General features: G+C 44.7%; 1 protein-coding gene across 1 annotated transcript in view; it reads right to left on the bottom strand.

Moving 5' to 3' along the window:
* The window catches only part of BBS7 (Bardet-Biedl syndrome 7), a 264,083-nt gene that overhangs the window by 32,318 nt on the left and 214,759 nt on the right, over nt 1–17,006 (bottom strand). Inside the window, exon 15 of the mRNA XM_086962213.1 lies at nt 5,979–6,143. Within this exon, the coding sequence (XP_086818339.1) occupies nt 5,979–6,143 (165 nt within the window). The remainder of the gene's footprint in view (nt 1–5,978; nt 6,144–17,006) is intronic.

Below are 17,006 nucleotides of genomic sequence, written 5' to 3'. Positions count from 1 at the left end.
GCTACTTCAGTTCTGATCCACTCCTCGAGAAAACGTACCGTGTCCGTGCCCTCTGTTTATCAGGTACTCCTGTTTTCCGTAGATCAGCAGGCTTAAATTGGTCCCGATTGCATCAATTTCGCCTCAAGGGATTCCCTGGTAGCCGTAATAGCCTGCATGAGATCTGTCAGGGTGGGGCTGATGGCAGTCGCCTCTTTCCCCCACTCCACACTCTCCTCTTACCATCCATCTGGATTACTGCGCCCCCATGCTGAAGGCACTATATCCCCTCCTCTTAGACGGTTTCCCCATTCTTCTCAGTGGGTCTCTACTCACAGATTGTTGGGGAGGTCTATCGATGAGAGCGTTTTCTGCTATACCCACGAGCCAGGTGCTTTTTAATTTTCTCACTAAATCCCACCACTCACAAACACATACCCACTCACACGCTCCACATATAGCCAGAACTTAAAAGTGCTCCCGCGTAGTCGTAGGTAGCAGCACGCCGCAACCCGCTAGAGGGTTGCAAAGACCCCTATGATGAAGCATGACACCAAGGGGCCTTTTGGTGTGTGAGGGGTATTTTACAAAACACTAAGTGCTCCCATACCACTGAGGAGAACACTTCCCTGTCATTCTAAGGACAATGAGGGGGGACCTCCTTTCTTCTGCCTCCAGGTCGTTCACGGCTGCCACCTGCTCTGGCGTTCCTACACCAAACATGGGGGTCACGCCTGCACGGCCGCTCTCTCCGCTCAGGGTATACCTCAAGATGCAGCCACAAGGGGGATGCCAGGCATCTAATTATGTCCTGCAGAGCACTCGCCCAGGGATAGCAGCCCCCACCTGTATATCTGTGCTAGAGCAGGCCTCTCAGTCACACAGCAGCGGTCACAGACCTTTTCTCAGTCCTGCCGCGATTCACCCGATGACCCCTGTTAGTTCTCCCAGCGTCTTTGTTTCCGATTTCCTCCACTGCGAAGTTCATCGGCCAACGCCCCCCCCCCCCCGATCTTCGGCCACGCTGTCTGGAGTTAACTGCCCTTCCCCCTTCCGGCCGCCATCTTGCTTTGCTCGGGCTGCTTGCTCTCAGATTCCTACCGTTATCCACACCAAGCACGACCGCTGGGCAGTGTTTGTTGGAGTGGCATGCTCTGGGAATAGTCTGCTACTTAATGGACTGAAAATGAATGCGCCCGGGCTCAGGTTAAGTGTTCACTGGGGATATGCCGGCCGGAGCTCCGCAGCCCGCTTCCACTCACAGCAGCTCCAGGTCACGCCCCCCCTTTGACAACCTCATCTGTGTGTAGGGCAAAAAGCATACAGACAAGAGAAGAAGAAGCAATGAACTTCATAGAGTGCATTGGGAAAAAGAAGAATTCAGAAATGTTTGTCCACTTACAGAAATGTAATGCGGCAGTGTCAGAATGGTAAAATATTGCAGTCAGGATCTGCAGTCCAACCAGGTGACCTTAGGATACCATGTTCACATGTTTTCATTATAAATGATAAGCAAATAATTCTGGAAATCTTAAAAATTTGCAAATATTTCCGTAATGAATCACAGTATTAGAATTTTTCACCCATGGGGGTATTTAGGGAACAATTTGATCCTTGCCTGGGCCTGGAGTCGAAAAAGCACACAACCACTAGATGAATAGCCAGATGCACCCAAAAAAGGAAAGATACAAACACAATGGTTCATCCAAAAAAGAGCCTCTTTTTCTATCACATTTTCCATCCCCTACTCATAATATCTTAGGAAGAATCTGGCCCAAAAGAAGTGGACTCCTCAAAAGTAAGACCAAAAGAGCTATATGACATAAGTCAGTGTAAAAGGCATAGCATCACTGTTGCAAAGTCTTTTTTTAGCGCAACCTAGGCATTCAGCGAATGATGGCCAGCAAAGGGTTAAGCTTATATGGCACCTCATCAAGTGGGCTTTATCTGGGGTTGCTGTTGGCCACTTGGAGACAAAAAAGATTTTTAATTCTGAAATACAGCTGGGATCAATAATGGTCCCCGGGAGCTTGTTTCCTTCCCAGTGTAAGAATTGGCTTTTGTAGTTTGGTTTGCCCTGTTCCCATCATGCACTGGGACAGGAACAGACTAATTTGCATACAGCCAGGTTCTGAAACTGGGATGGTGCAGTGAGCTAAAAAACGGTGTTGGATCTAGCCCTGATCTCTTGACTGGGTGAGAGCTTTCTGCTTAATTCAGAGACTCTGTCCCTCACCACCCCTTGTTGTAAATATTTTTGTCCACCCTAAGCGTGGAAGGGTATTCCCAGATGTGAGACCCTTGCTCATTGCACCATCAGGATTCAAGCAAACCGGGCCGAAGACGGCTGTAATGCCAGAAACCGGTCCCCGGGAGCTTGTTTCCTTCCCAGTGTAAGAATTGTTTTTTGTAGTTTGGTTTGCCCTGTTCCCATCATGCACTGGGACAGGAACAGACTAATTTGCATACAGCCAGGTTCTGAAACTGGGATGGTGCAGTGAGCTAAAAAACGGTGTTGGATCTAGCCCTGATCTCTTGACTGGGTGAGAGCTTTCTGCTTAATTCAGAGACTCTGTCCCTCACCACCCCTTGTTGTAAATATGGGATCAATAATGGAGCTGGCATCTTCAAGGAATCCAATGCTATCCTTAACCTCAGTTAGTTTTCTCACTGCTGTTGTGTTCATGGGAGACTTTTTACCATGGGCTGTGAATTTACATAATCAGTCCATGGGAGGAAAGGCTGGGATGAGAGGGCACACACCACCTAGGCCACAGCACTCAAAGGTAAGGCTTACCTCATTCTCAAAATGAGTTCAAAAGACCAGTACCCTTTCCACCATCCCAAGAGAACTACAAATTATTGCTGTTGATTTAGATCAGTAACTCAAAAGCCTAAGTCAGAACAGACAGAGCAGCCTTAAAAGGTGGCAGAGTTCTAGGTCATCTTCATGCTGGCAGTAGCCCGGTCTGCACTCTGTTGATGCAAGAACTGCTATACAGCTTTGAAATGTGCTTTTTACTATGCTCCATTCCAACGGACTATCGAGAGTAGTTATGTAAGAGCTGTTTCACTTGGAGGCAATGGTGGACTATATGGTGGTGCTTGGGGTTGTATGCCCTGGGAAAAAAGGTGAATCTATGTTAAACTGCTACATACCACAGTGAGTAACAGAAACAGGTTTCAGCTGTTGTGGCATACTGGGAGAAAGTCTAGCTAAGGCTTCTTTGACACTTGGGGACTAACTCAAATGAAAGGCTACACCTTGGGTGTGGCCAATCTGTTAAGGTATGACCACGCTTCATGTTGGTGCTAGACGGGCTGTCATGTCACCCAACCAAACACGAGTCTATTCAGTGAAAAATAAATCACTGAGTAAAGAGGCCTGGGAAGAAAATGTGTTTACATATCTACTGCTTGTCGGAGACAAAAGTTTGACGTTTGAGGGGAGATAACTCTGAAAGTTAACTTGCCAATAAATAATTCTAGCTGGAAAACGGAAGTACATTCATCGCAAGTTAATAGAATTATTGTTTATCCAGACAACCACTGATGGATAGTGAATCCTGCAGAACCTAGTACTTCTAACCTGGACGTAACAGGAATAGGAGATAAGGCGATATCCCATCTGTTGGGAAAGACACCACACTGCATAAATATTAATCCTCTCCCAATTAAGAAAGAAAATATTTTACATGCGGAGATTTGAAGTATCTAACTGTGCAAATGTGTATTTAAACCATAGGGAGTCAGTATGATTGTCCACCAAATGGATAACTACCCTAAAATAGCCTGCATTATGATTAGCCTGGTCCGCTCTCCCCCTGCTCTTCGCCTTGGTGATGGAGCCCCTGGCAGTTCGTTTCCGGGCGAGGGCAGGGACTGGGATATTCCAAAAGCGGGCGTTACCCATAGTGTTTCCCTCTACGTGGTTTACCTGCTACTCTATATTTGAGACATCACAATGAACCTTGAGTCCATTAAGGCCACACTCGCAGATTTCACTACCACAGGCGGGCTAAGAGCCAACTGGACAAAATCCTATATTTACCCTGATGGTCCTTTTATCTCTCCCTCTCGATCACTTCACAAATTTCTTGGCCGTTCCTCCTCGCCTCTTTTTTCGGGAAATAGATACTTAGCCGGCGACCGCTGTCCCAAATAAGGGAGTCCCTCTGGCCAAAATGTAGCTACCGATCGACCGGGGTGGACTAAGGTCTATACACCCCCCTGCTGCAGCTGGCGGGCCTACTTCAGGGCAGAAGCCATTACACTGCCTAGGTCTTACAGACCTAGATGGACCACTCGATTTTCAAGGTAGAGTCCCTCTTCGCTCACAGTCAGCTTCTCGTATTTGACCACTTGGTAGAGGAGACTGGACTCCCCCGAGGACAGTTCTTTCTCCACTGGCAAATGATTGCGAACCTGTCTGAGGGTGAGTCTACGACACACCCAGTACTCCACACAGTACTGCATACAGGCCCCGGACTTCACTTAATCACCTGGACATACAAGGCCATTCGTGAACTTACGACCGTAACACTTACTCAACTGAGACACAAGTGGGAGGAAGACTTTGAGAGGTCACTACACAATAAGGAATGGGAGCATGCCCTGGAGTTCCTGAATAAAGTATCCAGAAACTCTTGGTTTAAAAATATACAATTCTTCATTCTACACCACACCAGACCAGACACCAGCACGACTTCAGCACCACTTAGTAGAATCACGTTTTTTCAGTCAATGTTGCAAGGCCCTTAGTGCAACATTTCTACACATGTTCTGGAGCTGCCCAACCTTACAACTTTATTGGGACGCCATTCACAATACATTGCGGGAGGTCACAGGGCTCGTTGACATGACCACCTGGGAAGCCTGCCCACTAGGCATTTCTCAGCGCTGGAAACATTGAAAGGTCCAGACACGGTTTGCATCCCTGGCCCTTCTTTTGGCGAAACGGAGAATCGCAATGCATTGGCGGGCACCTGCAGGGCCTCCTCTGGCAGCTTGGATGGAGCAGTCCATAAATGGGGGACTGGGTGGAGGATGCGATCAGACACGAAGAGGTACGGGGAATACACCGATGATGCATCTCCACTGGATGGCCCGCACTCCTTCAAAGATTTCGACAAACAACTGAAATGCCCCCCTCTCCTGAAGTCTCATGCACGATATACATTAACACATACCATTGATAGCCTCTCCCCTGGATCCGCAGGGGCCATGCCTAGCCTAGGCCTGCAACCCCTTTAATATAGATACATACAGCACGCACCCACCTGCCTATCAATGCCTCCACCCCCTGTCACCCCTCCCTGGTTTGTCCCTGAATTCAGTTTGCCACCCCATCCCATTTTTTTTTTCACTTGCGGATACCAATGTGGGATGACAGTCCCCTCAGGAGATAAAACTAGTTTCTTCACAGCACCACTTGCCCCCGTCACACTGTCAGTCGCAAGATCTACTGCCTGTATCCGTAACTCAGTATCTGCAATATGTCTTTCATTACTTTGCATGTAACCATAGTCGAGAACGATCTGTGATTATCCTAAAATGTGGTAAAAACCTAATAAAAAGGTTTAAAAATAAATAAAAATAAATAGCCTGATAAATGGGCTATATTTTTGCCACCTGAGTTACAAATACAGGTGGTATATCAGTAATCTGGGGTGGGGAAAATCCAGCCGATTACAAATGGGACGCTGAAGACCCATTAAGAAATGAGCAATTATCAGGAAATCAGCAATTCGAACATTAAATCCCTCAGTAATTCCTCATTTTCATGTACATTCTCACAGAAACATCACTGTTTTTAGCAGCTGAAATCTCTGGGTGAAAGTGTTTCTGCATATCTAATAATTCCCATGGGGGTGCTGTTCCAAATGAACGTTTTGGTATTTCAAACAGACTTTGCAAGTAAGGCCATGTATGTTGTAGCTGCAAAACTGTAAAGAGTATTTTATTTTTGGGAAAATCTTAGCATTAACCCTAGGATGTACCTGTATGAGCATTCAAGCTGTGTGTCCAGGAAGGTGTTCTTGAAGTAAAATGTGATGGATTCCCCTACTGGAGTTTTTTCTGGTACTTCCGGCAGGCAAAACACAACCCAGGAGTGTATCTCAGCAAAGCTGAACTGCCCAGCGAGAGTCAGTGTATTCATTGGCCTAGAATATGTTCAAAAGAGACAAAAATTACCAAAGGTGACCACTGATGGCAATTTTCAACAAACGGTATGTGCTCCACTCTGTCCTTACAGAGCCCTGCTAAAATATTTTCATTACATATATACAGTTATTCAAAGAAAAATGAATTAAGGTACTTAGCAAATGGAGATATATATATATATATATATATATATATATATATACATATATACACACACACACATCTCAGTTGCTAATTATTTTAACATGAAATATGATGATTAAATAGCAACACTTTTAAACATTCACACACATAACTGAGGAACTAAAAAGAAGTAACCCTCCAACACGTAGAATGCCATGGTAAGTACTGTATATAAAACAAAAACACATGGAATATTTTGAAAGTAAATCATGAATTTGAATTTGAATTTGAATTTAAAAGTACTTTTAGAGCGCACGTATACCAGCGGTTTCTTGGCGCTATAGCTAACGGGATCCGAGATTAAAAACTGGGGGAGCAGGAGGAGTGTTATTCGAAAGACTTCGTGAATAGGTGGGTCTTGAGATGTTTACGGAACTGTGGGTAGAGGGTGATGGTACGAAGTTCAAGGGGAAGAGAGTTCCAGAGGGTAGGGGCAAGGGTGGCAAATTTAGAGCCTCCCCACTTCTTTCTCCGGTAGCGTGGGATGGTGAGGAGGGACTGGGAAGACGAGCGAAGTTCCCTGATGGGAACATATGAAACGATCTCAGAGGAGATGAACGCTGGAGCCAGGTCAAGTCGGGCCAGGAAAGTGATGGATGCGAGCTTGAATTGAATTCTGGCTCGCACGGGGAGCCAGTGTAGGGATTTCAGAAGTGGGGTAGAGTGGTGAAATTTTGGAAGATTGAAGGCCAGGCGGGCCGCCTGGTTTTGTATCTGTTGCAGGCGACACAGACTGTATGCCGGGATGCCGGCATACAGGGCGTTCCCATAGTCCAGGCGGGACACCACCATGGCCAGGATGATAAGTTTGAGGGCAGAGAAAGTGAAGAAACGGGACACCCTGCGTATAGTGCGCAGTGAGAGGAAAGAAGAAGATAGCACAGAGCTAACCTGAGAGTGAAGGGTGAGTTGAGAGTTAAGTTTTATGCCTAGTGTTTTGACTGAGGAGGAGGGAACAGGAGAAGGGCCAAGAGAGGGGGGCCAGAAGAGAGGGGACCAGGTGCTGGATGAACCACCCGTCAGCACCAACTCGGTTTTATCAGGGTTGAGTTTGAGGTGATTGTGGTTCATCCAGTCCCTGATATGGAGCATAACAGATTGAAAGCTCAGAACAGCAGAGGAAGAAGATAGATTGAAAACAAGCTGGAGGTCATCCGCATAATTAAATACGGCGACCTCCATCTGTTGAAGAGAAAAAATCAGGGGGGCAATATACAGATTAAACAGGAGGGGGGAGAGAGAAGAACCTTGGGGAACCCCGCATTGAACTTTCCGGACGTCCGCCGTAAAGTCACCCAGGCGAACAGCCTGGGTGCGGTCGCTCAGGAAGGAGGATAACCAGACCAGGGCAGTCCCCCCGATCCCCGCCGCCTTGATACGGGAAAGTAGAATGGTGTGATCCACCGTATCAAAGGCGGCTGAGAGGTCAAGGAGCACAAGGGCCTGGTGCCGATTGGTGTCCATGCCCTCCCTGAGGGTGTCCAGGACCGACATGACGACGGACTCCGTAGAGTGTGCGGGGCGGAAGCCGGCTTGGCGAGGGGCAAGGGCTCCATGCATCTCCACAAAGGAGCTCAGAGCGCAGGTGACGTGGCGCTCGAGCACCTTGGCCAAAAATGGCAAGAGGGAGATGGGACGGAAGTTGGCAGGGACAGAAGGATCTGCCCCGGGTTTTTTCAGGATAGGCACAATTTCCGCGGATTTCAGGGGGTTGGGAACTATGCCTTGAGCAAGAGAGCTGTTGAGGAGGTGAAGGGGAGGGTCTGGGCAAGAGACAAAGATATGGCGGAGAATGTGAGCGGGACAGGGGTCAAGCGGAGAGCCAGATTTGATCAGGGGCACCAAAGAGGTGAGACTTTCCCGAGTGATAGGGGGAAGGGTGGTGAGTACGCCCTTGGGGGGGGGACATTGGGGGTCAACAAAAGAGGGGGAAGGGGAGGGGATGTTAGCCTTGATGGTGGCAATTTTGTGAATAAAATAATTGTTAAGAGAGAGGCAGAGTTCTTCGGACCGGGCGGGTTTTAGAGTGGTTCTGTCCGAGAAGCCAGGTTATGAACGATGGAAAATATCTCCTTGGACTGGTTTTCCGCGGCTAGGATTTTGGAGGAGAAGTATGATGTTTTGGCCTCCAAGATGTCTTTCTTATACTGGAGAAGGATGTTAGTATATTCCAGTTTCAGAGTGGGGCAATAGTTTCTCCTCCATGCCCGCTCCGCGCGGCGTACTGTTAGTTTGGTGGCCTTAAGCTCTTCATTGAACCACCGATTGGCGTCCTTGTCACGTTTAGAGGTGATGCGCTTGAGCGGGGCAACGGAATCGCGGCCATGGGAGAGCCACTGATCTATGGCATCAACCTGGGAGAGGGTGGGAAGGCCCTGTAGAGAGGGGAGGGAAGAGGTGAGAAGGGAGGAGAGATTCTCAAGGTTGACACGGCCCCATGATCGAACCCAGGTGTTTTTAGGCCGGGGGGGCTTAGCTGGGGGGTGGATGGGAAGGAGAAATGAAATCAGGTGGTGATCAGACCAAGAACAGGGAGAAATAGAGAGTGAATCCACGGGGCAGTTCAGGGACCAGATCTGGTCGAGCATATGGCCTTTAATGTGGGTGGGGGAGTGAACATGGGATATGAAGTTGAGGGAGTGGAGGGTGTCGGAAAATTCCTTCGAGGACGGACATTCGGCGGGGTCGGAGGGCCAGAAATTAAAATCGCCAAGGAGCAGAATGGAGGAGTTGTTGACTGTAATGGTGGCCAGGACCTCCAAGAAGTCAGAGAGAAACTGTAGGGGGGACTGAGGGGGACGGTAGGTGAGGAAGCAGGTCAGGGGGGGAGAGGTGGAGACTGTGCGGATCACCAGAAATTCGGTGGTCGCAATGTCAGGCAGGGATAATATTTGAAAGGGAAGATCAGTACGGGCGATGACCGCCACGCCACCCCCGGCTCTGCCAGAAGGGCGGTCCGCCCTGAGGGCATAGTAGGTGGCCGGTAGGGTGGAAAGTAGGGCAGGGAGGGAGTCATCGCAGAACCAGGTCTCGGTTAAGAAGAGAAGGTCCGGGCATGAAGATCCAGCAGGACCGAGAGTTCATGCGCATGAGCAACAGCGGACCGGGTATTAAGATAGAAGGCCGTAAAGGCTTTAGGGGTTGATGAAGGAGCAGTGTTACAAGTCGTGAGAGAGGTATCAGCTGTAGCGAGAGGACGGAGAGGGGGAGTGGTGGGGGTAAGACCAAGAGAGGAAATGCGAAAGCAGATAGAGGTCGAGATGGGCCAAGAGCCCTGGTAGCTGCGAAGTAGGTCCGGGGTATAGGTGATGAGCGGGGCAGAGTGACGTGCCCCTAGTCCCAGCCAGTCGCGGACGGGCGCAGACGGGCTTGCCTTAGGCGCGCCTTTGGCGCGCAATCGTCGCGCCCGCTGCGCTCGTCCGCTGCGCTTCCTACCAAGACACATGATTTATGGTGAAGGGTCAGGGTGTTGGAGGGGGTGTGGCCAACCGAGGGGGCGTGTCTCGTGGCGCGCCTCGCCCTCGGGAATGGCGGCCAAAAAGAAGGGGGTCGTTGCAGCGTGAGGCGCTGTTTGAGAAGATGCCAAGAGTACAGGTAGGTCGTGAGGATAATTAAGAACACAATATAACAACAAAGTTAAAATCAAGGTTTTTCTCGCTCCCGGCTTGAGGCATGTCCCTGATGCTGTAAAACGCTAGAAAATTAAAATGATGTAGTTATCTTAGCATCAATACAGCGATACAAGGAATTATTTTTAGTAATCAGAAAATACAATAACTGGCAATACGTTTATAATTAACTGGCAATAAGTTATAAATTACATGCAGTGTCAAATCTAAATGAATCAGAAGAACTCCAGCAACTACATACCGACTAAAAGTCTTCAATGAAATTAGTTTAATTATTGATAACAATTTCAAACAAGTCAATGCACTATTATTTGGAACAACCAAACAAATGAACTGAGGAATACCACCTCAAATGTTACATATCAGAAAATGTGTAGTTAACATTGTTTTATTAGAAAACAGATTGGTGCTACATTTTCAGATTCAAATCAATGGAAGAATTAATGAATAACACGGGTACCTCCTGAAGATTTAAATCTTAGAATAGGAGTCCTAATAAGCCACGTTGATTGTTCATAGGAGATGGTTAGGTCACTCACCCACCCTAGGATACAGATATCAAATTGTATAAACTTATTTGCATAAACTTATTTGCCTAAATATGAAGACTAAAAGAGAGACATTATTTCGGGGGGCCCCATTCTCACTTTGGAAAGCCAATGCAAAGTCTGAATCATCCGGTCGTGCATTATTAATTGCAATACCAGCACTGCAATTCTTTGCAAACCTCAACGTAAAGGGGCATTTCTCCCACTTGCCATTCTCAGGAGAATGGACAATGCTTTTTGACCATGCATCCTAGCACTTGCACAGGGTGCCTGCAGATGACCAGGTAATGTACTCACTCGCACATTGGTCCCAGTGGTGGATGCAGGGCCTCACTTGTCTCTAAGGCCTACATTCTTTACCCCACCCATCATAGCGGGAACTACAACCTGCTACAAAGGCCTTACGACTTAACCACCACCACAATTTAGTAAAATTAAGGACATTTGCAAATTTAACCCCGCCATTTCTTTTTCCCCAGTAGAGATGCTTGCAACTTGAGATGCCAAAAATAAACCAGTTTTTCTAACGTTTTGCCAAATTTGGTGCAGATTTGTCAAATGAAACATTAGTTATGAGAAACCAACAAAAATATTACAAAAGAAAGTGAGGCTAACCAAAATTACAGTTATAGTTAGCTCAGCTAACTATAACTGCTAAATTTCCCTTGTTTTGTATGAGTGAAATGTTTGTCTAACTATAACACCCCTGCAACCTTAGTTTTTTCATTGAATATCTAAGGTTTTTTCTAACGTTTTGCCAAATTTGGTGCAGAATTGTCAAATTAAACATAAGTTATGAGAAACCAACAAAAATATTTCAAAAGAAAGTGAGGCTAACCAAAATTACAGTTATGGTTAGCTCAGCTAACTATAACTGCTAAATTTCGCTGGTTTTGTATGAGTGAAATGTTCGTCTAACTATAACATCCCTGCAACCTTCATTTTTTCATTGAATATCTAAGGTTTTTTCAAATTCTATTAAAAAACTTTAACACCCCTGTAACCGTTTTTTCCAGTGAATTTCTAAGGTTTTTTAAATGCTAATTCCTAACTACAATGTCCCTGTAACCTGGGAGTTCAAACCTATGTCTAGCTTAATTTTTGTTAAATTTAAATACTACACCGCAGTTTATTACATAGTCCTGAGTTGGAAATTAAAACTAGCCTTTACTTAAATTGTGTCATCACTTCTCAACTTAAAAAAAAATCTGTCTCTTTAACACCCTTCCCTCCAATACAGTCTTAGCTCAGTGTACCTAGCAACCCTGTGGAACCAGTAGGTCACAGGTTCACAGCACATTCTGGAAGGGACCTGCTGCTTCCGAATAAGACACAGCAGATGTGCTTTACTCCACAGATTCAAAAGCAAATCCATGTCTGTATTTCATTTCTTTTCTTAAACAACAGCCACTGATAAGACTTCCTGCTAAGGAATCCAACACACTACCTAATTTTATTCACTTTCATGCTGACTGCATACAATTAAATATATATATATATATATTTTTTAAACCTCAATTTTAATAGATTTTCCTTTGAAAAACTACCTCATTGAGCTCTAGTCGTCTCCTTATTACTATGGCTCTTTCACTTCAAAATGCTTACAGTATGGATTGTGGGCCACAGCTAATATCTATTGGGGTAAAGAGGTTGCAAAAAAGAAAAAAAGAGAGGTATTGACAGGGACATGGGGTGCCAAATGTGAAGATTACTTGGTTTGGCCAGAGAGGGTTAAAGTGTCATCAGTTGCTGGCTTTGGTTCAATTCATTGTTGATTCCAAAGCAAATCACCTCATGATTGTTCACTGTGGTGTCAATGATCTAGGGACATTGACTGGGGTAGGGTTAGAAATCCTAATGAAAGAAACCTTTGCAAAACTGATGTAGCTTTTCCCTCACACTGTCTTGGTGTACTCTTATATATGCCAAACACAGAAATGGAAGTGGTCAAATTAATTCGTCCACAGATTGACTACGCCGAGAAACATGTTAATAAAACTGTTTCTGCATTTCTCAGAGACCATTGCATGGGCTGTATCTATAACTACAATCTGCGGTTTGACATGGATGAAATTTATAGAAATGAAGGAGTTCACTTTACAGATTAAAGCAACAGGGTGTTTCTAAGTAACCTGAAACTCTGCATCTGGCCCTATTTATAGCAGCCATATACACACAACGAAACAGCTCTTATCAAAGCCACCCTAGTAACCAAAATATTGTGAATTTGTTTTCTAAAAGTTTTTTTGCTTTAGTTTTTGGGGATCTTCGAGAAGGCATTGCAATCCCACTTACACATCACGTAAACAGAAAACAAAAGCAGACATTTAATGACCACCAACACATCCAAAAATAATATGAAAAAAAATCCATTCTCAACATTGCCCTACACGTATCACTAGATACATACTTCTTTAAAAGCATGTTTAAACTCATTATTTGTACTAAGTTTCTTTTAAATCCATCTTTCAGACCTACTTTCTGTTTTCGCGGTTATGCGGAACCTTGCAATGACTATGTTAACCATGACGATCGCGCCTTTTCAATAAAGTGAGAACACATAAATGCACACATATTACAGTATTTTACAAATTAGGGGTTTATTACTGTACACTTCAATTGCAATGGTGCACAGGGGGCCGCGCTGGGAGTTGCCGCGTCTCCTTGCACTGGCTCCCAGTGGAGAACAGAATACAATTTAGGACAGGATGGCTGGCTCATAGGGAAAAACACTGCATGGGGACCCTACATGGTCAGGGTTCTGCTAACATACTACACCCCAAAGAGAACACCGAGATCCTCTAAGACAGGTTTTTTGAGGGTCCCACATATTCAGAAGGCTAGATGGGGTGGGTGTTCCTTCGCCTATCTGTCTCCCAAACTATGGAATTCAAAGTGAATAGGTTCGAGAATCGAGCCTAATGAAATTATATTCAGAAAGCTTGAAAACTTGGCTTTATTCTAAATAATTCCTTGGCATGAACGGTCAGACTTGAAGCTTGAAGGTGCATACTCTGACTTACACAGCGCTGGGAAGCCTTCGGGTAGCTATGCGCTTTATAAATCCGCAAAAGATAAGGGAATATATATATATATATATGTAAGTGGTCATAAGTATTGCATACTGTGTGCAATTTACGGTTTGCGTGGGTTGTACAACTTATGGATTCACCAAAAAAAACACAATCCTTGAGTAAATTTCTATTTTCTTGCCAAATTTGGTGTCATTCATCTCAGCCATTTTTTCCGTGTTGAAGAGTGAAGAATCCAGTAGGATTGAAAATGGGAAATAACAAAGAATCCAGTGGGACTTAAAATGGGAAATAACACTTTTGGGATGTCCCCTTCCCTTTATTCCCCCTATTATCTTCGGGACTGTGGTGCTTATTAGTAATTTAAACGAAATTATTGCATAAATCTAATGACTAAGTCCTCAATGATTTAATTCAACTTGTCACGAGTGATGTCATATGTTAGGTCATTAGTAATGTATGATGGGGCGCAAGCTATAGTTAATTGATTTAACTATATCTGGCATATTTCTGTGTTTTTTTAACGTTCGTTCTAGTTTCATATCAAGGCTTAACTATAACGTCCCTCTAAGCTTAGTTTTTTTCAGCAATTTTCAGTTCTTCTTTTATATTTTAGATATTTTAAATTTTCCAGTACCCAACCTTGCTGCACAAGGCCATTCTCGGCGTGAAGTGGGGTTTGGGTCTATGTCCAATCCTTAGTGGGAGTCCCAACCACCACTGAGTACAACATATGTAACAAAGGTTTCTGGGAGGGTTTAGCCTCATGGCTAGGCACTGCGATCAACTCTGCACTACTTCCCAACCCTCATTGTGCACAAATTTGGACTACCAACATATTAACTATTTCAAAATTAGTGAGCTGTCAAGCAACTGAGAAGATGGGTAAGCAGATGCAGAAAGGAGACGATGTACCCCTCTGAAACTATTTTTACCCCCTTTAAAGATACATTATGCCTTGAAGTACTAAAACCCCATACCCACTCACATTTCTAACCCACTGGTTTCATACCTGCATTAACATCTTGATTACCATTAACTTAAGCCTCCTTCGAAGCATAGGCTTTTAATTCAATATATTATATTCCAGCAAAATGGTGGTCAGGAGTGCCTCGATTTTGTCTTGAAAACTAAATGATAGTGCTCTAGTTGTTCATTAGAACTCTGTGATGAAGCTCCAGTTGATCACTAGGGTTTTAAATGAAAGACTGCTGCTGGTGTTGGAAGTAAGTTTCCCTGTGCTTGCCAAAAAGTTTTATGGACATAAATAAGGAAGATATTTGCAAACTCATAAAAATGTGACCAAGAGCATGAACATAAATTCTATGACATAAAGAAACCTTTCATTTGTTCACCTACTTGCTGTAGGTAGGAAATGCTGTCAGTTTTACAGATTGTATTTCATCAAGATGTGTCCCACATTTGTCATGAATACAGAATTTTAGAGCCCTGTTTGTTGGATGAGGACGGTATTTGAGAACTTAAAGAAAATGTGTCCTCATTTTAGCTTTTTAGAGCAGTCGTTCTTAACCTGGGCCCTGTAACGCCTAAATAGGGGGTCTACGATGGTCTAGAAAATTAAATAATATTAGTAGATTGATAAAATAACAACAAAACAGAAAGTTTTAAAATCCACTGTAAATATGCATAAATATGAAAGTTGAGGCTAAAAATTGAATTGGTATCCATAGTTTGATTTGTGGGAACAGTGCAGCAAAGAGTAGTATGGATAATTAGTAACTATGGGCAAAGCACTACGCTACGCTCGCGTAGTTTGCGAAGTTTGCGCTACTTTGTACTACGCGAACTGCACGTAGCACAGTGCAAACATGGGTAGCGTAGCATAGTGCAGCAGTCATTTTTTGCTTGCTAGTGGTCCTCAACATCAAGTTGGCGATCGCGAGCGTGAGAAATAAACCTCCCGGTGAGACTCTCAACGTGGGGAGGTCAGGTTTCTCATTGGGAGTGGTTGCGTATGCTGGCGCCCACTCGCAATGAGAAACTACCAGTCCGCGTTCAGAAAGCTGCCGCTCGAGTAAAAATCTACTCGAGCGGCAGAAAACTACAGCTCGCACTGTGCAAGATGCCGTTTTCAATAATTGCACAGTGCCGGATGCTTGTCCGCACTGTGCAATCATTGAAAATGCACCTTGCACAGTGAGAACAGGGTACTATGCAGTTCGCGTAGTGCTACGTGTAGCTCGCATAGTGCAAAGTGCACTTTGCGTAGATTCGCGTAGCGCTACTTCGCAAACTACGTCCAGCCCAAAAATTAGTGGCATCAATTGAAGCACTAGCATACTCTGACAAAAAAAGAGGAGGCATTAGGAGGAAAAAAAGACAATGTGAAATGGTGGAGCCCTTATATACTTCTATGTCTTTTAGAAAGAAACCCATATTCTGAAAAACCCTAACCTTCCCATTACATTTAAAGTTTTGATTTTTGTTTGTTAATTAAAGAAAATATTTTATAAACTGTGTAGGTATTTGATGTATGCTTGCTTTTGTAGGTTTGTGTATTTTCTTTTTAGGTTCTCCTCATATAAATTGCATAGGCAGGTGTCACCTGCTTCTAGTAGTGATTCAGTGGGGGTCCACGGAGGTCAACAGGTTAAGAACTGCTATTTTAGAGCACTAACCATAATTTCCATGACAAAATTAACCCTCTCATTTCTAAAGGAAATGCTTTCAGTTTTATAGCTATTATTCCATTAAGGTGGCATTCAGGTGTGCCATATTTTTGTCATCAATGCAGAATGTTTGTGCTCAAGTTGTTCATTAGAACACGGTGGTAAAGCTACTGTAGAACAATGGGTAATCGTCCGACAGGTTGCTGCTTGTGTTGAAAGTATGTCATATCAGTAATTCTTTCTGACATTGATGAAAAAGGTATTTTAGGATTTATTTGAAATGTGGCCTCATTTTGGCTTTCTAGAGCACTAACTATAATTTCTACAATAAAAAGAAACCCCTCATTTTGTTAATTTACTACAGTATCTTTTCTAGGAATTGGTTTCATTTTTTTTGTTACAATCGATTTATTGGGTTTTGAATCTGAATTTGTCAACAAACTGCACCATTTAGAGCTACATAGTACAGTAGCAGGATATGGGACAAACACATCGCAATGACATCATGATCACAGAAAAGAAATCCAGAATAGCATATCCACGTACACCTGGAGAGCGGACCACATCATCTCATTCGTCGAGTACTCCAACCCATTTCCCCCACATGTGACGGAATTTCTCGGGGCACCCCCTGGCTATGTATAGAGGGCCGCTCCTGCGCAGCACAACAGTCCACCTCCTGGCACCAGCACCTTAGAGTGGGATGGGCAATGTCCAGCCAGTGAGCAGCGATTTCCCTCTTGGCAACCACCAACTCAGTATTGAGGAAGAGCTTCTCAGCCCTGGAACCGTTCAGACCGTCGGTGACGCCCAGCAGAACACCATGGGATCAAGGGGCAC

This window comes from Lissotriton vulgaris, chromosome 3_1 (assembly GCF_964263255.1).
Source record: "Lissotriton vulgaris chromosome 3_1, aLisVul1.2, whole genome shotgun sequence".
NCBI classification, from domain to species: Eukaryota; Metazoa; Chordata; class Amphibia; order Caudata; family Salamandridae; genus Lissotriton; species Lissotriton vulgaris.
The sequence above is the reverse complement of the archived record's forward strand: the minus strand, read 5'-3'. Positions and strand labels throughout refer to the sequence as shown.